Source organism: Saimiri boliviensis, chromosome 2, assembly GCF_048565385.1.
Source record: "Saimiri boliviensis isolate mSaiBol1 chromosome 2, mSaiBol1.pri, whole genome shotgun sequence".
NCBI lineage: Eukaryota > Metazoa > Chordata > Mammalia > Primates > Cebidae > Saimiri > Saimiri boliviensis.
Window position 1 is genome coordinate 202614182 of NC_133450.1, and position 21686 is coordinate 202635867.

At 40.8% G+C, this 21686-nt stretch overlaps 1 protein-coding gene across 7 annotated transcripts in view; it reads left to right on the top strand.

Moving 5' to 3' along the window:
• The first annotated feature begins 1343 nt into the window (after positions 1-1343).
• Positions 1344-21686, top strand: part of PALM2AKAP2 (PALM2 and AKAP2 fusion) — a 511473-nt gene continuing 491130 nt past the window's right edge. For 2 of the 7 annotated variants that reach the window (XM_074395145.1, XM_074395148.1), the window contains exon 1: positions 1344-1410. In XM_074395145.1, the coding sequence (XP_074251246.1) occupies positions 1406-1410 (5 nt within the window). In that variant the 5' untranslated portion in view covers positions 1344-1405. The remainder of the gene's footprint in view (positions 1411-21686) is intronic. The other 5 variants (XM_010335974.3, XM_074395150.1, XM_074395147.1 and 2 more) reach the window with 4 other exon arrangements.

Here is a 21686-nt window from a genome sequence, read left to right on the forward strand (position 1 = left end):
CATATCTGAGCCCTCTCCCCTTTCAACCCTAGTCCCGCAGGGAGGCTTTCTGTGAGCACCTACCTAAGCACATCCACTTTCCCTTTTATTCTCCATCAGAGTATTTTTTTAAAAAACACATTTTTATTAAGGTATAATTCATAGACCACAAAATTCACCCAGAGTGTATAATTTCATAGCTTTCAGTATGTTCAGTTGCACAATCATCACCAGAAATTAATTCTAGAACATTTCATCACAGCATCTTATTACTTAATTTTTATAGCAATGTTTTCAGCTGTGACGATATGTTTATTTTTGTCTTTATCTGTGCTTTGCGTTTCCACTTTAACCCGTGAGCTCCTGCAGGGCAGGCAGGGACTGGTGATGGCCATGCCTATTCCTGGTGCAGCGTTTTCAGCACCTGGCAGACATTGACTCACAGAGGGACCCCGCTGCAAGATACAAGAAAAGCCTGAAGCTGTCCCATCTACTCTTCATTGTAGCAGATGCAGGACACCTGGATGAGAACCAGGTTCCCTGCTCTGGAAGCCGTTAGGAGTAGAAGAGTCTCAGAGGGGTAGGGGGCAGGGAATACGTACTCCAGGGTGGCTTATTACCGCGGGGGTGGGGTTGTGGTAATTTGGGAAATCATATTCAATATAGCTATTGTTTTCAAATCACAGACTAGGGGAACTGACCCTGGGTAATGTCTTCCTGGCAGGCGGGAACGCGCAGAATTTAGAGTGAAACGGAAAGGGGCGTGGGGTTGCCAAGGTGGTGAAACGCCGCATTAAGGTACCGCAAGACAGCTGGAGTTTTGCTGGGCAAACTCACGGGGATCTCGCCGGGCCGGCACAATGGCGTTTCCGAACCAGTACCCAGCCCACTGGGGGCAGTCCTTGCTGTTAGCAGAGGCCAGACGCTTCTTGCAACTTCTAAGCGGTGAGAGCTGCCACCTTGCCAATGACTCACTCGTTTCCCTACGCCCTCTGGGCTGTGCCACCCGCTGCAGCCACACTGCTCCCCCTCCCACCCTTCTCCCCAGGCTCCGCGCCGCGCCGCCCGTCCCAGGAGAGCCGCCGGTGCACCTGGCGCCTCGGGCGCGCGGCACTGCGCGCTGGTGGCCACCTCACCCGACCGTAGCTGCCAGCGCGCTCCCTCCCCGAAACCCTTAAGTGGAGTGGCTTGTCTAGCGCCCAGCGAACAACATTATCCAATTGCTTCCCGTTTTATTCGCAGGCTGGGAACTGAGAGAGCCTGAGCATACACTTTCAACCCTCCAGGGGAGGAGGGGGTGCCGGCGGGGAGGGGAGACGGCTCCCAGCTCCACCTCGCGCGCGGCGCAGCCAGAGCGCTCCGCTCCGGCAGAGGCGAGCAGCGCCGGTGAGCCCCGCAGCAGCGCGCCCGGCCGCCGAGCCCAGCGATGGAGTGAGTATCCCCGCGCCGCGCAGCCCGCTGCCCTCCTCTCGGCATGTTGCCATGGTGACCGCGGCGGCAGGCAGATCCCGCTCGGGTCCGCGTCCAGGATGGGTGTTTAATTTCAGCCCCATGTGTACGCCTGGTGTTTCTATAGCAGCCGCCGCGGCGGCAGGAGGCAAGGGTTAGGAGCCCCGGGTTGCGCGGTTTTCGCGGCTGCCCCTTGGCCAGCAGGGCCTGGGGGGCGAGTGAGGGAAGTAGATGCTGTTGCAAAGGGCGGAGGCGCGTTCTAGGCTTTCTAGTCCCTGCCCCAAGCTTCCGCTTATCGGGGAGCTGGCCGCAATAGCCATGACTTCCGATTCCTAACCATGTCAGCATTATTGGACTGCAGTTAAAAAAGGAGGGGGGTCACTGCGGATCGGAAGCAAACGCGGTTCGGTGTGAAGCGGGCAATGGAAGGATGATGAGTTAGTGGGTAATATGAGCCTGGGCTGCAATGTCCTGGCTACTAGAAGCCATCAGAAGACACCAAAAGAATGGATTTGTTCCTGGGGTATTGGAGAAATAAGACAGAAACATACCGGCAGCAGCCCAGAGTGGAATTACGTTTGGCACCGTGGGCACGGCATGGAGGGGTGGGGAAGAGAGGGCATGGAGGCAAGAGAGGCGTTAACCAGAAAAGGCATAATAAAGGGCTCTGTTTGTGGGTCTGGTCTAGGGTCGCTCTGTTCTCTGTGTTTGCATCCCTGCATTGCTTTTTGGACAGACACTCTCTCGAGCTGCTGCCGCAGCAGCAGGGCCACTCTGACGGGCAGTAGCCAGCCGCTCCAAGGAAGCGTCATTTTTGGAGCTAGCTATTAGATCCTGCTCACTTGGTCAGCTTCTCCTTTTCTGTTCTCTTCCCACGCTACTCCTTGACATTGAGGCCGTCTGAAATTATATTTCAAGTTAGAGATAAAGTCATGTTTTCAGACATCAGGATCTTCGTGCCAAACCCAGGAAACCCTAGATGCAGCCTTTATCCCTCTGCATATCTGATTATGTAGATGCAATTTAATCCTAAGAAGGCAGCTAAAGCAGAAGCAAGAGACGGTGTGGCATTGCAGGAGTCAGGAGTCGTGGATTTCAGGCCCCACCTAGCCTGATACTGGTGTTATTGACTTCCTACTCAGTAATTTAATGTCTCTGAGCCTCAGTTTCCCTATCTCTGCAATGAAAACAAAGATGTTCCTTACTCACTTTGAAGCATTATTGAGAGGATCATATAATATTTGTATCTCTTCCAAAGGGCTTTGTAAATTGTAAGATACATACAAATTTAAGAAACTAGTGTCATGATTAAGAGCTGGGCTCTGGAGTCAGATTGGCTGGTTTGAGCCTTCTGACACTTTGCTGAATGACGTTAATCTCTCTGGGCCTCATTTTCCCCATCTGGAAAATGGGAATAATAATAGTAACTATTTCGTGTACTTTTTGTGAACATAAAAGAAGTTAATACATGTAAGTTGATACATATACACATAAGGTTTTTAGAACAGAGCCTGGCATAAAGTAAGCTCAAATATCATCTATTATCTATGAATATTATCTATTATTATTAGGTTGGTGCAATAGTAATTGCAGTTTTGGTATTACTTTCAATGGCAAATCTACTGTTGCACCAACCTAATACTGCGGTCTACAGCATTCAGTGGGGTCTCAGGTCTTGAATTAGCACCAAGCTATTTTTTTTTTTTTTAAGAGAGGGTCTCACTCTGTTTCCCAGGCTGGAATGCAGTGCTGCTATCATGGCTCACTGAAGTGTCGACCTCCTGGGCTCAAACAGTCCTCCTACCTCAGCCTCCTAATGGGACTAGGGGCATGCACAACCATGAAATTAGCACAACCAGCTAATTTTTATTTTTTGGTAGAGATGGGGTTGCCCTACATTGCTCAGGCTAGTCTTGAACTCCTGGACTCCAGCAATCCTCCTGCCTCAGTCTCCCAAGGTGCTGGGATTATAGGTGAGAGCCACTACACCCAGTCTTTTTTTTTTTTTTTTTCAATTTATGAAGAAATACACGGTGTGATGGTTCATGCCTGTAATCTCAGTGCTTTTTGAAGATAGAGGTGGGAGGATGTCTTGATGAGCTCAGGAATTCAAGTCTGCCCTGAGGTATAATTGCACCACTGCACTAGGTGATAGAGCAAAACCTAATCTCAAAGAAGGAAGGAAGCAAGAAGAGAAGAAAGAAAGGGAAAGATAATGCCCGAAGGGCAATTGAGAATAACATAATTCCCAAGATACTATTGCAGTTGTGAGAACCAGCAAGAAGCCCACAGCAGGCTTGGGTATACAGAACAGACTCGACCTGATGCATGCTTCATTCTTGTTTCTCACTGTCATTTTCTTAGACATGGAGACTGTCTTGACAAGAGACTGAACATAGATCTAGTCATCTCAGTGGGTAGGGCTAAAGGACGGCCTGGTTGTTTGCCAAGGCAGCGACTTTCATCTTTATGCTCTCAAATGCGTAATCTGATATTTGATGCATTCCTCCTAGACTTGGCACTTGGGTGCTTAACTGGATCGGCATACAGGATTGATAAGTTTACAAAGGTCCTCAGCTGTTTACCACATTTCCTCCCAGTCCCCCAGCTAAGGTTTCATTGCAGGTGTGCTAACTTCACACCTGGAACTCCTTGTGAACAAATACCTTCTTCATCACATTCTTCTCCCTCCACAGGATCCAAATTGCTGCCTCAATCAGCCTCCTTCTCCCTAATCAACTTGGCCTCAGCTTTCCCATTCCCAAGTGACGTTATGAAGTTCTCACCTCCCAGTTAACCTTCCCAATTTCCAAATCTGTTTTCTGCCCTAATTCCTTTGCTTCCTCAATGCAGACTGTTCCTGCATTGTTATGAAGAAATACTTGAGACTGGGTAGTTTATAAAGAAAAAAGTTTTCATTGGCTGATGATTCTGCTGGCTGTATAGGAAGTGTGGTACAGGAGTCAGCTCAGCTCCTGGTGAGGCTTCAGGAAGCTTTCAGTCATGGAGACAAGTGAAGCAGGAGCCTGGCAAGTCATATAGTAGGAGAGGGAGCAAGAGCGAGGGAGGTATCAGAGTCTTTAAACAACCAGGTCTCAGGAGAACTCACTCACTACTGCAAGAACAGCACCAAGGCTCCACCCCCAGGTTCCACCCCCAGGACCCAAATACCTCCCACCAGGCCCCACGTACAACACTGGGGATTACATCTCAATGTGAGATCTGGAGAGAAAATCCAATCTACGTCACTTAATATAATTAGCTTTTTCATTCTCTCTTTTTTTTTTTCCTGTTAGAATATCACCTTTTCCTGTCCGTCCTTTGATCTTGCAACATTTCCCTTGTGCCAAATACTGTCCCTTCCCTTCAATCTAAACATTTCTCAAATTTCATCCCAGGTAGGAAAGCCCACTTTGAATATGAGTGAAATAGGGACTCCATTCCCCTTACTTACTCTAACCAACTTATAAACATTGATTACAAGAGGGAATAAAATTCACTTATATTGTATCTTAATTTAACCAACAAATATTTGTTGAGATTACTACTGGTCAGCAAAACAGTTGTGATTCTGATTGTCTGATGAGTGATAGATGTTAAATCAGTAAACACAGGTGTGTGTATACTGATTGTATTTCTTCTCAGAAAAAGGGTTTTTCTTTTCTATCACATTGTCAGGCTACACATTTTCTGAACTTTTATGCTTACTTCCCATCTAAAACTGAATTCCTTTAAAAGCACTCAAATTACCTCTTGAATGCTTTGCTGCTTATAAATTTCTTCTGCCAGATATCTTAAATCATCTCTCTCAAGTTCAAAGTTCCAAAAATCTCTAGGGCAAGGGCAAAATGCTGCCAGTTTCTTCACTAAAACATAACAAGAGTCACCTTTGGTCCAGTTCCCAACAAATTCCTCATTTCCATCTAAGATCACCTTAGCCTGGATTTCATTGTCCATATCATTACCAGCATTTTGGTCAAAGCCATTCAACAAGTCTCTAGGTAGTTCCAAACTTTCCCACATTTTCCAGTCTTCTTCTCAGCTCTCCAGACTATTTCAACCTCTGCCTGATACCCAGTTCCACAGTTCCACATTTCCAAATATTTTTTAGCAGTGCCCCACTTTACTGGTACCAATTTTATTAGTCCATTTTCATGCTGCTGATAAAGACATACCTGACACTGGGAAATTTACGAAGGAAAGAGATTTAATGGTGAACTCATAGTTCCATGTGACTGGGAAAGCATCAAAATCATGGTGGGAGGCAAAGAGGAGCAAGTCACATCTTACATGGATGACAGCAGGCAAAAAGCATGTGCAGAGGAACTTCCGTTTTAAAAACCACCAGATCTCATGAGACCCATTCACTGTCATGAGATCAGCACAGGAAAAGCCTGCCCTCATGATTCAGTCCTCTCCCACCAGGTCCTTTCCAAAACACATGGGAATTGTGGGAGGTACAAGATGAGATTTGGATGGGGACACAGAGCTAAACTATATCACAAAGGTTGCCAATTTAAAATGAAACTTAGTGGAAGTCAGGATATACAGTTATTTTTTTTTCACAAGCATTATTGGTTTTAGTCAAATAAGAGCTTCTTAGTTTAAATAAGAAAAAAAACAGCCATGAAAGAGAATGAAATCATGTCCTTTGCAGCAACATTGATGGAGCTGGATACCATTATCCTAAGTGAGCTAACTCAGAAACAAAACCAAATATTACATGTTCTCATTCATAAGGGAGGGCTAAATAATGTGTACACATGAACATAAAGATGAAAATAATAGACACTGGGGACTTCAAAACAAGGTAGGGTTAGATGGGACAGGGGCTGAAAAATTATCTCTTGTCTATAGTGTTCACTGTTTGGGAAATGGGTACATTGGAAGCCAAGTCCCCAGTGGTATGCAATATACCTATGTAACAAAACTTACATATGTACCCCCTGAATCTAAAATAAAATAAAATTTACAAAAGGTCTTTCTTGGAAAAGAAGAAAGTTCTAATTTCTACCTTAAGAGACTAGAAGAGCAAACTAAATCCAAAGTAAGCAGAAAAAGAAATAAAGAAAAAAAATCTAGGTAATAAACAAGAAAATAGGGTACTAACTGATTGGAGTTAAAATTTCTCTTAGTGAAGTGCTCTGTACTGGATGTGTAGAGCAGAGAAGACCTACTGGAAAACCAGAAGGTGGGACTGGTGTCATGTTCTGTACCATGTCAGTATTCATGTGTGGTACATGAAACATTAGGCATGGCAGGTACTTGCTGCCCTCTTCGGTAGGTTGGATATGAGATCCAAGTGTTTGCAGGAATGCACTTTTTAACACCCACAGTTACTAATTTGATATCACACCTGTAGATTTTGACTCATAGTTCTCTGGAACTGTCTTCAAAACCGTATGGGATCAAAAAGGCACAAAGAACATAACATGAGAACTCTTTAAGTTGTTGCCATCCCTGTAAACCCTGGGGCTCTGACAATGTGGGTGGCAGCCTTGGACCAGAAGTGACATTCCCCATCACCAGTCAGATGCCTGTTCTCACATGGATTTAGGCTTATAGAATCCACAAGTGATCATAAAACATCAGAAGTTTGATTTTGCAAATGAACAAATCTAGGTTCATGAAAGAATAAGTGTGGTAGGGTCACTGAGTTACAGATAACTTCAGGTTCGTAACATATGCCTTCATTCATTCACTGAGTAACTCATTTAGTTAGCAAATATTTAGTGAATGTTTTACATGTAGAAAGCACTGTGATAGGTACTTGGGATAAATGGTAAAGAAAACATCCCTTACCCTGTCTTCAAGGAGCTTATGGTTTATTCTATGTGTGACTATGGATACTTCGTGAGGTTGAACTATTTTTCTTGCTAAATCAGTCTGCTGATGACACAAACTGTGGCATCTTGTGTGCTCACCATACACATTAAATACACATTAAATAAATGTGTTTAGAAATGTGTAAGACTTTTAGAAGTTAATTTCTACGATGAAAGTAATGTATGCTTTTAAAAACAATTCAAATATTGTAGAAGTTTATGAAGTAAATCTCTCCATTTTCCATTCTTTCCCTTATATCTGTTCCTTGAGGTGATTACCATGAACACTTGGGAAACCTCTTTCCAGATATTTTCCATGCAAACATCATAGAGTTGGAAACACATACTTATATATATAGGTTTAAATATTTCTTTTACATAAATGAAATCATACCACATATGTTGTTCTGAAGCTTGCTTTTTCCACTTCATATTCTGCATACTTTTACATATCAATATATGTCAGTGTGTGTAGCTTTTTGGTGGTAGAGCACGTGCTTTGAATATCAATATACACATCTACTTCATTTGCTTTTGTGAAACTGCTTAGTATTTACTTTTGAAATATCATTAACCAGTTCTTTTTGATGGAGATTTAGACTTTTGTTCCCACTCTTTGCTATTATTTTCAATGCTACAATGAACATTCTTGTCTACCTTACAAATGAATCTGCATACAATTTTCTAGAAATGAAATTGCTGGGTGAGTGAATATGCACATCATAAATTTTGCTAGATATTGCCCAGGTGCCTCCAAAAGTGTTGTATCACTTACATTGCCATCCATCATGTTCGAGAGCCCCCATTTCCCCAAACCCTTGACAACTCTTGTCACATTATATATTTGTATTTGAATATTTATGTTTGACTAGTCTAACCTGATATACATCATCACTGTCCGTGGTCATGGTCTGTGCTCTATTTGTCACTTTCTCAGAGAGCCCTAGTAAGTCACAAGGTGCAAACATTCAGAAGATAATGAAAATCACTTACAAAGACAAAGCTTAAAAGTATCTTACTGACTTTTAAAAGGGATCAAGTGATTGTTTTACAGATTGTCAAATTTAGACTTTATTGACAGATTTCTTAAAGTTGAGGAAATAAGCGCACATCACTTAGCCCTCCTTTCACCATTTTTTTCAGCTATAGTGTGATATGGTGTGGCTTGGGTCCCTACACACATCTCATCTCGAACTGTAATCCCATGTGTTCAGGAAGGTACCTGGTGGGAGGTGACTGGATTATGGGGGTGATTTCCCCCATGCTGTTCTCTTGAGAGTGAGCGAGTTCTCACAAGATCTGATAGTTTAAAAGTGGCAGTTTCCCCTGCTCTTTCTCTCTCTCCTGCTGCCATGGAGACCTGGCTGCTTCCCCTTCTGCCATGATTGTAAGTTTCCTGAGGCCTCTCCAGCCATGAAGAACTGTGAGTCAATAAAACCTCTTTGTTTATAAATTACCTAATCTCAGGTAGTATCTTTATAGCAGTGCAAAAATGGACTAATACATAGTGTTAGTTTTACGTTTTCAAAGATTTTAGCATTTGCAAATTTGAACATAATTCCCTTAGTTCCTTCAATTAACAGATTCTTTTTGAGTGCCCTTTTCATCCTAGGCACTGCTCCAAGCATTGAGAATACAGCAGTAAACTGTCAAAGAGACAGGAACTGGTATTGTACTAGACAAGGCAGATTATATATATATATATATATATATATATATATATTTATATATATATTACATATGTATTTTGTCAGGCAGCAATAAATGTTAAAAAAAATCAGCATGTTAGGAGACTGGAGTGATGGGAAGTCTATTTTTGACAGTGTCATTGCGGAACAGGTTTCTGAAGCAGCGAGTTTGGATCAAGACTTGAGCAAGGTGAGAGGGTGAGACGTGCAGAAGAAGGAAGAACAGCTGCAAAGGTCCTGAGGCAGGGCCGTGCTTTGTGGGCTGAGTGTTAGTCTTGGATCTAAATGCAGTCAGATCACCACCAGCCTTTTCAACAATGTCATCCTCTTTCTTGAGCATCTTAGGTTGATTGAGTGTTTAGTTAAAAGTGTTTGTTTTCAAACAGGGTCCAAGTGTGTTAAATTCTAAATGCCTTTTGGTTGTTTCTATGAACAAACAAGTTGAATGTGTATAAAATTATAGAATTATGTTTTTGCCCCTCGTAATTGTATAAGATGTCATTCTGTTGCATTCTGGCATTGGCCATTGCTCTGGAAAAGTCTGAGGCTAGACTGACTATTTTTTCTTTGTAGATGGCTTGCCCCCTCCCATCCCTCCCACTCCAGCATTTTTTTTTTTGGCTTTGATGCCAATCAAGTTATTTTTAAACATTGAAAGTTTGGTAACTTCTCTTTGATATTTCTCACTGTAAGTCACTGTGTTGGTTTTTTTTTTTCTTTATTTCTTTCTAGAAAATGGTAGTCCCTTTGATCTGAAGATTCATATTTTCCTTTATTTTTTGTAAAGATATTTTCCTTGTGGCTTTCAATTGAAGAATCTATTCATTCTGTTATCTGCTACAGGGACATCTGTTACCCATTGGCCTCCATAAGTATTATTTCTGAATTTTTTTCATTTTTTCCCTGATGTTCCCATGTGTTTCCTTACATTTAAAAGTCTGTCATATAGATAGTTGGCTCTCTTTTTAAGCAACATCTAAGTAGGGTTCACTTCTGAAATGGTTTTATGATTATCTTCAATTATTTTCTGACTTGGCTAGCTCATTTTGGACTTTTTAAAAAAAGTTCATGTATTCAGTTTTTTGAATGTACAGAGAATTTATCAGAAAATTTTCTGTATTTCTTGTGCTATTTTTCTGAAATGTATTTATCTGCCATTTGTTGGTAAATCTTTCATTTTTATAAAAATAAAAGCTATGCATATAGAATCTATGGGTGTTAATGGCTTTGCATTTATTATCCATTCTCAAGTAGAAGGAATTCTATCCAAACCTATGATTTGCCCAAGAATAGGTAGAGGGGATGGAGACAGTGATTTGGGGAAGACATTAGCTTTAGATGGGATATTTTGTCTCATAAAAAATTCTTCCAACTCTGCAATGTCTTCTGTTCAAAAAAGTTGTGTAGTGAGTGAGCAGATCACTCAGACAGATCACATATCCCAGCTTACTGAGTGTGAGTTGGGGGAGGGTAGATAGATAGTTGGTGCTTTACCACCACTTGTTGACTTGGTTCAGCATTTATGAAAAGAATGGCAGGGCAAAGCTAATTGTTCTTTTCCTTCTATTTTCCTACATCTCTTGCCTCCAGATGATTCCTCCAAGTTAAGGTTTTCAGTTTTAGAGTTTTGCAGATAGTAAAAATGAAGGATTCACACAGTACTGCCATCCGTGTCATGTTCTCCATCAGCTCGTTCTGGTAGAGAAACAGCCCCTTCACCCAGATGTCCCCCACTTTTTGCCAGTTCTCACCACACAACATTGAGCTTTTCTGTACTCTCTCATTACTTAGAGAGAAATATGAAAGCCGGTTAAGATCTGCAGAGGAATATATCACCTTTTAGAGTTATCCATTGATTTAATAAAAATTATACTCTGGCAGACAATTTTTATAGCCTGTGATATGAGAATTGTAGCTCTTTGCTAGTTTCATAGTAGATCTATTTATTTATTTATTTATTTATTTATTTATTTATTTATTTGCTTTTTAGAGATGAAGTCTTGCTCTGTCATCTGGGCTGGAACACAGTGATACAATCATAGCTCACTGCAGCCTTGACTTCCTGGGCTCAAGAGATCTTCTTGCCTCAGGGTCCCAAGTAACTGGGACTATAGGCACACACTATCATGCCTGGTTAATTTTTAAATTATTCTTGTTTTTAGTAGAGACAGTCTCTCACTATGTTGTCCAAGTTGGTCTCAGATTCCTGGCCTTAAGTAATCCTCCCACTTCAGCCTCCCAAAGTGCTGGGATTACAGATGTGAGTCACCATAACCTAGCCTCACAGTAGATAAAATTTTCTTTCCAATTTTTCCTTCTTTTAGTTCATTTCAGCAGCTTTGAGAGAGATACAGAGAAGACTTTACCATGTCTTTGAGTGAATGATACCAACAAATCTTATGTTTCTATGAAAACAATATTAGGAACTACCAGATGTCATTGTCATTAATGAATCTGCTGTTATTACATATCTTTGTTCTCTCTCAATTCTTAGGAATGTATATAGCAAAAAAAAAGTTTTTGAATAAGATTATAAATACTTTGTAGTAGAAGTATTTTGGAAAGGGTGTACCTGGCGATGTTCTCCATCTCATCCTTCAAATTCATTTTCTATCCTTCCCCGCCTATGTGCCTCATGAGACTGGGCTTCGTACCCTATGAGGCTGACCTCTATGGACTCCCTCAGCTTGCCTCTCTTACTCTTTGACTTCCTGTTGATTTGGATCAATGGAAGGCACCAGCAGGAGAACCACGGATGGGAGAAGAGTGAGGTCAGTGTACGGTTTAATCTATAGTTTCTCTTCCTACAGGGCAGTGGGTTGGCCAGGGCATCTTTCCTCTTTTGAAGGCCACAGCAGCCCCTCCTACAGCTATAGCTACAGCTCTCTCCCACTGCTGGTAGCCACTTCCTTCCTTTGCTCCTCTGGGACTTGAAGTTGCAATGGCTCCCCTCGTTACTTTGTTAGTCCCTGGGTGCTTCACCATCACTGTGGGTTACTGTCAACTCTGCCTTTGCCTTTGTAAAGCAGTCTTTTTATTAAGCTCACCTCAGTTATCCAGCTGGAGTATGCCATCTACTTTCAACTGGATCTGAGCTCACACAGCATGCAAAGGACAGAAGCACTGGAAGTCTTACGATAACCCTTCTTATTACTGGGATGAAACCTGGTGATTTCTGTCTGTTCATACATTCTTGTCATTGGACTTCAAGGCTCTAATATAGGGAAGAGATACTGAGTGTTGTTATGTGCATATTCAAATGTTTAAGAAGGAGACACTCCTATTCTAGATAGCGAATTGGTAATTTACTTAGCATTGAAAATGTCATTTTCTTAAATAATAAAAATTTCCCAAATTTGATGCCTCAGAGGGAATACCAATCTCAGTTATGAGTAGGCGTAATCAAAATTTTATCTTACTTAAATAAATGAAATCACCGGGCATAGTGGCTTACACCTGTAATCCCAGCACTTTGGGAGGTTGAGGAAGGCAGATCATGAGGTCAAGAGATTAGAGACCATCCTGGCCAACATGGTGAAACCTCATCTCTACTAAAATACAAAAATTAGCTGGGCATGGTGGCACGTGCCTGTAGTCCCAGCTACTAGGGAGGCTGAGGCAAGAGAATCGCTTGAACCTGGGAGGTGGTGGTTATAGTGAGCCGAGATCATGCCACTGCACTCCTGCCTGGTGCCTGGTGACAGAGTGAGATTCTGTCTCAAAAAAAAAAAAAAAAAAAAGAAATGAAATCTTATTTCTCTTCATTATAGGATAGAACTTTCCTGGTCAAAATTCTGTTTTTGTAAATAGATCTTTATAGTATTTGATGTACTGTTTAAACATGTGATAATTTAACCTATTAATAGTATATAAACAAATGCTACCCAAATTGCTGCCAAGTCAATTAAGTCTGTACCATCATGAGTAATCTTCTTTGCAAATAGTACAAAAGCATAAAATTTAGTCTAATGAAAATGTGTGTTTTACAAGTTCTGAATAAATGGGCTATAAATTAAATATATTGTAATATACTGACTTGCATATAGTATTTTGATATAGTTTGGCTATTTGTCCCCCCTAAATCTCATGTTGAAATGTGATCCCCAGTGTTGGCGGTGGGGCCCAGTGAGAAGTGTTTGAGTCGTGAGGGCAGATCCCTTGTGAATGGCTTGGTGCTTTCCCTGAAGTAATAAATTAGTTCATTCAAGAGCTGACTGTTTAACAGAGCCTGGCACCTCCTCCCTTCTCTCTTGCCATGTGACGGTCCTGCTCCCCTTCACCTTCTACCATGAGTGAAGGGGAGCAGGACTGTCCTGAGGCCTCCCCAGAAGCAAATACTGGTGTTATGTTTCTTACACAGTTTGCAGAACTGTGAGCCAAATAAATCTCTTTTCTTTATAAATTACCTGGCCTCCAGTATTTCTTTATAGCAATGCAAAACAGACTAATAAGTATTTCATACTTGAAAAGCAAGCTGTTGTTTAGACTGTTTGCCCTGCTTTCAATATCTCAATTACTCTGCCAATTGTGTTTATTTATTAATTCATTCAACTTATAATTATTAAGTACCTACTATGTGGCAGACACTTTTTATGGGTACCTGTGATACAAATAGGAGTAAGACATTGTCTTTACCTTCATAGGGGCCACAATCTAATGAGAAATTAACATAGTTGGTCAGGTAATTATAATAAAACATGGTAAGTGTTACGCAAGGGAAAGGTTTGAGGGAATACTACCTGTCCGAGCCTAAATGAGTTTTAGGAGTCCAGGGATTCTAAGATGAGGTCCAAATCCGAGCCTATTTCATAGCACTTGAAATTAATTTAGCGTAAAAAAAGCTTTAATATCTGGACTAGTCATCTTACAACTGGTTAAGTCATTTTCTTAAAAAATTAGCAACCCAAATCTTGTATTAAAACTAGTTTCAATACTTGACTTAACCTTCAAATCTTTTTGTTTGCACTTATGAGTCTATGACTAATGCTGCCTCCATGATCATGGGTGTAGCAGTATTATGGAGAATGCCTGCCCCCTTGAGGAATCAGAAACTCAGCTTTCAGATTACGGTGCAAAGTGGGATCACCAACAAAACAAAACAAAAAACGAAGAACAAAAAGAAAACAACACAAAAACGAAAACAGAATAAACAAAAGGATATGAAGGTTTGCTGGGCACTGCTAAACCCTTTGTAGATACTTGGTTTTAGTTACGTTTGCTGAAATCACATCAAAAGCCTCTGAACCTCTGAAAGGCATTAAAATCTGCCCAACTGCACCCATGATCCATCCAGAAAAGCATTAAAAATTAAGGACATCAATAATAAGATCTCTTTTCCTAAGACAGCATTTTCCCCACTGTAATGTGTGTATGAATCATCTGGGATTACCTTGAAAAGTAAGATCCTGATTCTGTGGATATGGGGTGTAGTTGGGGGGGGGGTTCCCATGTTCCCAACAAGCTTCCCAAGAGGTGATGCTGATGCTGCTGGTCTGCAGACCATACTCTGAATAGCAACATTCTCAGTGCAAAGATAGAGCACAGGGCTTTATGTAACACAAGAAGTAGGTGTGTGTGTGGGGTCCTCATCCTTTTACACTTCCCATCCTGAGACAATTTCATAGTAGGTGAGTTCGATGATGAATTGGAGTTCAGCAATCTGTGTGTGGAACAGGGAAATACACAGAGCAAAACCTGGCTCTTCATTTTAATTGGCATAACTTAGCAGTTCCATGTGGATAGGCAAAGTCTCTATTTTTTTTGGAAATCGGAATGGGGTAGGAGTTAGCTAAAAAGTGTATATGGGATAGATAAATGCAATCTTATGTTTTAAATATGAATTTGAAAATTTTTGTGGTCATAAATAATTTAAATTCTCAAAATATTTTTCTTTGGTCAGTTGCTTAATATTTAAAAAATAGTGAATCTAATTATGGCCTCATATAGCTGCAAACCATTATATCTTAGTACAAGTCTTCATTTATGATTATATGAATATGGTATGAATATGATGTGTTAGGCCCAAGAAGCTAGTTTTCTGAACAAGATCAAAAAACTCTGCGATCTTTACTATTAAAAGCAAGGGAAGAGCAACTTATTTTGTAAAAGATAATTCAAACATGTTAGTAAGTTATGTCTTCATTTGTGTGAGATGATAATTATCCCCCAAACTCTTTCATTGTAACGGGAGCTAAGCATTATAAAGACAATGCATATTTGATAATTAGACTGCACAGAACAAGGTTCAGTTATGAATTCTTGATTGCTTGGTAAAATGATCGTTCTTCAAACCTAATTACATTTGGGAGAGTTAAAGCACAGTTTCTAAGGACTTGATGTTCACACCCAGCCTTCATCAGCTGCACAATTTGCTTTCCTGTTAGTTTCACTCCAGATCTTGATATTAAAAGCATTTTGTTATATCAGGATGCTGTGCCTAGGACTTCAGTGCAAATAGAGGATGAGTATTCTACCCTGGAATAACATGAATTAGAGGTGCGTGTATGTATGTAGAGAGAGAGAGAGAGAGAGAGTGTGTGTGTGTGTGTGTGTGTGTGTGTGTGTGTGTGTGTGTGTATTCTTTTTAAAGCCTCCTTCTAAAATGTCATCTTTCAGATATGCCTATCTGTGTCTTATTTTGGTAGTTTTTCTCTTTCCCCATTCAGCCATCTCTTGGGAATTGGAAAAGGTTTCCTAAGATCAAAATCCCCAATTTTCTGGAAAAGCTTTGGCATTTGTCACTCTCTCCCCACATCTGCCTGCTTCCTAAGATTGGTCCAGGGCAGCCATAGGCCCCCTGGGTGACAAGGAACAGAGATTTATACAGTCTGTCTTACAAAATACGGATAAAGGGTCTCTTTCTCTCTATATATGTATTTCATGTGTGGCAAAATATACATAGCATAAAATTTACCACTGTAACCATTTATGAGTGTATAAATCAGTGGCATTAAGTACATTCACCATGTTGTGCAATCATCACCATTTTGAGAACTTTTTTTTTATCATCCCAGAATAAAACTCCCTACCCATAAAACATCAACTTCCTATTCTCCCCACCCACTATCCCTTATTCTACTTTTGGTTTCTGTGAAATTACCTACTCTAGGTGCCTCATATATGTAGAATCAAACAGTATTTGTTCTTTTGTGTCTGGATAATTTCATTTTGTATAATATTTTGAAGGTTCAGCTATGTTGTAGCATGTGTCAAAATATTCTTTTTTTTCTCTGACACTTTGTAAGTGGAAATATTCCTTTTTAAGGCTGAATAATATTCCATTGTATGGCTATACCACTTTTTTTTATTCATTCATCTATTGAGGGACATTTGGGTTATTTCCACCTTTTGGGTATCATGAATAGTGCTGCCATGAACACTGGTGTACAAGTGTGTGTTTGAGCTTTATATTCTTTTGGGCACAAGGGTTAATAGGTATTTATTGAAAGCTTATTATGAACCTGTGCAGTATTTTCTAGAAGTTGAGGCTATAGAGGAAATGGACAGCATCCCAGCCCTTGTATAAACACAAGAATGATAAATAAGCTATTTTAGATACCAGTAAAATCCTACCAGAAAAAAGAAAATTTAAAAATGGGTTAGAGTATCTGAAGTTGGGGTACAAAGTGGGTGTGGGCAGCCTCCCCAAAACATGGGGGGAAGGTGAGCTCCAGGCAAAAGAAATGGCCAGTGCGAAGCCTGAGCTGGAAGGCACCATGGTGGTGGAATGAGCTGGGGGGTGGCGACTGGCGGAGATTCGCGGGGAGAAGAGGTAAGAGACCAGGTCAGCCAGACCTTCTAAGCCACTTAGGTCCAGGTGTCACAAGGCTCAAAGTTTATGCAATTTTGAAGGCCCTTACAGAGGAAAAATAAAAATGTATCTTCCTTTTGGAAGCTTTACAAAAACATACCCAACCCATGAAAACACATTACTAGGTCCCTTCCGGAGTTTTCAGGGGCTGTCCAAGTGAGGGGCCGTAGCTCTTAAGCTTCATTTTGTCCACAGTGACCTGCCTCAGAGTCCTGTAGCAAGAGTTTGGCATTTTCCTGTATGATGAAAGGAAACCATTGGGGGATTTTAAGCAGAGAAGTGACATGATCTGATATGTGGATGAGAAAGATGGTTATGGTTGCTGTGCAAAGAATGGCATATCGAGGGCAAAGAGGAGTCAGGGGGTGAGAGGAGGCTGGAGACCTATTACAGGTGAGAGCTGATGGGTGTGGCTGAGGGCTGTGCCAGTCAGGATGGTGAGAAGTGGTCAGATTGGACAACAGTCTCTAGAGAGAGAATTGAAAATTGGGACTGCTAATGACAGCCTGACAGACAAACATACTTGTGGTGTTGATGAGAAGGATTCTTCCTTTCATCTTAGCCTCCTCAAGCCCCTGTTCTCACCATTATATTGCCGCAATATTGTCAGTCATTTGAGTTTGGGAGCTAAGAGGTCCCTCCCAAATCTGTTGAAGCTGTATGATGTTCACCTTGGCTATAGTCAACAACTATTTATCAACTGAAGTTATACTTTCTTGTGGCTAAAAGCTTTGACACTGAAAAATGTATGTTCTGTAAAAGAGATGTCAGTGTATCACGTTAAAGGTCAGAGGTGCCCCAGGGTCAGAATCTTTATGGTCCTATCCACACATTTTGTAAGAAAAAAATTCTCAACCACTATGAGATTGTTTCAGATTCAGGAGCAAAGCAACCATTTGTCATTTGCAATTTATGATTGTTTGCTTCTTCAGGTACCAGCTTGATGGCCTTTCATCTGGACCGTGAAGTATCATGACTGATTGGTTTTTTGTGGAGGGAGAATGTTCACACTTTCCAAACCAGTACATCTGGGGGCTAAGAAGGGAGCTTTACTTGGGAGGAATCAGCCAGTTGTTTAGCATGGTAGCTTTATGTTTTCTGAGAGCAAAAGTGATTGTGTGTGTGTGTGTGTGTGTGTGTGTAAAATCAGTGGTGAGTCCTGGGAGCAGGGGAGACAGGGAGAGAAATACAGAGGAAGAGAGGATGACACACACACACACACACACACACACACACACACACAGAGAGAGAGAGAGAGACATTTCTAGGAAACAAACAGAAAGACAGACAGGTTGATTACATTGGGCGAGGGAGTTGGTATAGTTAAATGATAGGGTTTGGGGGTTTGAATCCTCAGAGAAGCTCAGGTGGAGGGAATGATAATTGGGTGTTTGCTGGGGGAGCAGAAGGCTAGGTAACTGAATGCTAGAACCTGAACTCTGCCTGCTCAGAGCAGTTTTTCTTTGGATCTCAGGAAGTCAGGCAAGAAGTGAGGATGGTTGGGAGCCAGGGAGTGGCATGTCATCCCCGGGAGAAATGAGAAAAGGTCAGGCTTGGCACAAGTTTTGGAGATTGAGCTCACAGATTGTGTGTGTGTGTGTGTGTGTGTGTGTGTGTGTGTGTGTGTGTGTGGCGGGGGGGCGGTGCGCAGGTTGCATGTATATTGTGGCAAAAAGAGGACTTATAGAGGAGGCCAAGGTACTTTGGCTTGAGCAGTAGGTAAATGATGTATCATTTGCTGAGATACGGAACCCTTGTTCGGGGATGGGGAAGCAAGATTTGATTTGGGAGTGTGTTAAGTTTGAGATGCTTATTAGACATTCAGATGGAAATGTTGAGAGAGTGGTTGGCTGTATGAATCTTGTGTTCAGAGAGGTTCAGGAGTTCAGGAGTCATGAGTCCATGGATGGTGTTTAACGCCATGGGATGAATGAGATCACTTTGGTATTGAATGTAAATAGTATCGACAGAGACAAGATTCAAGTTGATAGCCAGAACTTTCTAGTATTCCGTAATCAGGTTATCATTCTTTATATCAATATAAATATCTCTTCTGACTTCTCCAAAAATCTTATAAAAATCCATGTGGCATATATATATAAAGAATATGTGCATGTCTCAAGGGAATTTAGGAATAATGGGTTTGGCACATCAATGTCTGTACATAATTTAAAAACTCTTAGCAAACTAGAAATAGAAGAAAGATTATTGTATTAGTTCACTTTCATGCTGCTGATACAGACATACCCCAGACTGGGTAATTTATCAAGAAAAAGAGGTTTAATGGATTCACAGTTCCATGTGGCTGGGGAGGCCTCACAATCATGGTGGAAGGCAAAAGGCATGTCTTACATGGTGGCAGGCAAGAGGGAGAATGAGAGACAAGGGAAAGGGGTTTCCCCTTATAAAACCTTACATCTCCTGAGACTTTAACATGGTTGCCAGATACATGATGAATATAAAAAAATCAATTTCATTTCTTCAGTTTCATAATAAGTAGAAAATCTAATTTTTAAGAAAGAAATACTATTTCAATAATAACAGAACCTGAAAAGTACTTTTAAATAAATACATCATAAACATGCAGGACCTTTATAAGAAAAAATAAAGTTGAGTACGTTTACAGATTGTTTCACTCCATGTATCTCTACAGAAAGTTGTCCTTTGAGAATAAATAAAGCAAAAATCTTCTACACAAACATGAGATATGAATGAAAAAGATATTAATGCTCAATCTCTCTTTATTATGTCCACCTCCAAATATATATTTTATATCCTAAACATGGTAAAAAAAATACTATGTAATGGGATTTTTATGTGTGAGAAGGAGAGATTCTTCAGAGAATATGTTAAACTAAAGTAAGCAGAATTTTTAAACAGCTTTTTGGAGAGATGACTTAAATACCATACAATCAATCCATTTATAAAGAATACAATTCAATGGCTTTTAGGAGTTTATCCACAAAGTTGCCGAGAAAGCCCATCCACAAAGCCATGATGCCCAGGCATCGTTCATCAAAATCAGTTTTAGAACACTTTTCTTAAGCCCAAGAATCACTCCCTGCTCCCTTAGCCATCACCTCCCAGTACCCTGTCTTCCCAGCCCTAGCCAGTCACTACTCTACTACTTTCTGTCTATATAGATCTTTTAATGCTGTACATTTCATATAAATGGAATAATACAATATGTGGTTCCTTGTGACTGGCTTCTTTCATTTAGCATAATGTTTTTAAGGTCCTTCTATACCGTAGTGTATTCTCAGGACTCCAGGTCTTTTATTGCTGAGTGATATTTCATTGTATAGTAGAATTTTTATAAACATTTAACACTTCGCAAAGATGTGAGTCAGCTCTAAGTAAAATGATGTATCCATGATTATAAATTATACATATTGTATTCTAACTAAAATTCATATTGCTCCATTAAACTTTTTATAGAAAATTCAGATAAAATGCTAACACAAAGCATACAATTGTGCATTAATACAAATACATTAAGTGTACTTAGAAAAACTATTTTAAATTTTATTTATTTATTTTTTTTGAGACAGAGTCTTGCTCTGTTGCCCAGGCTAGAGTGCAGTGGTGTGATCATGGCTCACTGCACCCTTTACCTCTCAAGCTCAAGCGATCCTCCTGCCTCAGTCTCCCAATAGCTGGGACTACAGGCACACGCTACCACAATCAGCTAATTTTTTGTAGAAACAGAGTCTTGCATGTTGCCCAGGCTGGTCTCAAACTCCTGGGCTCAAGTAATCCTCCCATGTTGGCTTCCCAAAGTGCTGGGATTATGGGCATAAACTACTGCTTCTGACCCAAAGACAACTCTTTTAGAAAAATGAGTAGTTTCTTGAGATATAAACCCCAGGAAAGTATCTTTTCAAATGCAGTTGTAGGTCCTTTGTGCCTCTTTTTGATAAATCTCAATTTGGAAAAACAGCTCTCAAGTACTTTCTGTATTTTTAATTAAATGGAGGGGTATAGACCCAGAATGAATGAAAATAATCTTATGCTATTATTTTACACAGAAACCAGAGATGAAATCCCAAACAGTTAAATGTATTTTGCATTTGTTGGTTATAGTAAATTTCACTTCTCTCCCACTCTCAGTTCCGGTGAGCCGACTTCATCTTTATGCCATTGCTCTTGGTTCTAGAAGTCCAGGCTCCCACTTGCTATTTGGATTTTCCATTATGGGTGTCTCTGTTCCTTTTGCGTCTGTCACCCTTGCTAGAAGAAGCCTTAGGAGTCAGCAGAACACTCCCAATCTATAACCAGGCTGGATTACCAGAGGGGGAAAAAAAAAACCGGCAAAATTTGGACAAAGGTGGTGACCCAGAGAAGAATCAGGCATAAGAGCCAGCCCACCAAAGAAGCACAAGAGGAACAGAGCAGTTAGCAACAGAAGCAAGCAACAGAAACCAGCTTGTATAATTTGTGCAGAAAAGAAATGTTTAGAAAGGATGTCAGAGATCTAACGGCCCTGAAGGAAGAGGCGAAGCACCAGTCTTTGGGAAGGACAGACGCCAAGGCAACTCCAGGTAGCTAAGTACCAGGATTCAGTGGATAGTTCTTCAAGGACCCACAGCTGGAATGAACAACCTCCCACAATGTTCAGATTCTGAGCCACTCAGTTCGACATTCATAGGCCCTCCTCTGGAATCAGGGGGAGAGTGGAGGAGAGAGAGAGAAATAGGAGAACAAGGAAAATGTGAGCTGTGTTGCTAGAAGAAAAGAGAATGATGATGGATAGAGAAAAAGAACAGCTATCCCCTAAAGAAAGACACAGACACGACCCTACTGACACCCAGAGATGACTTGAAAGAGTACCTACCTGTAGGCTAGGCCAAGATGTTCTTCAAAAATTACTTTTGGATTTTTTTTCTAATACATAAAGATAGGATAGACTCAGGCCCAAATATCTACAACCAGAGA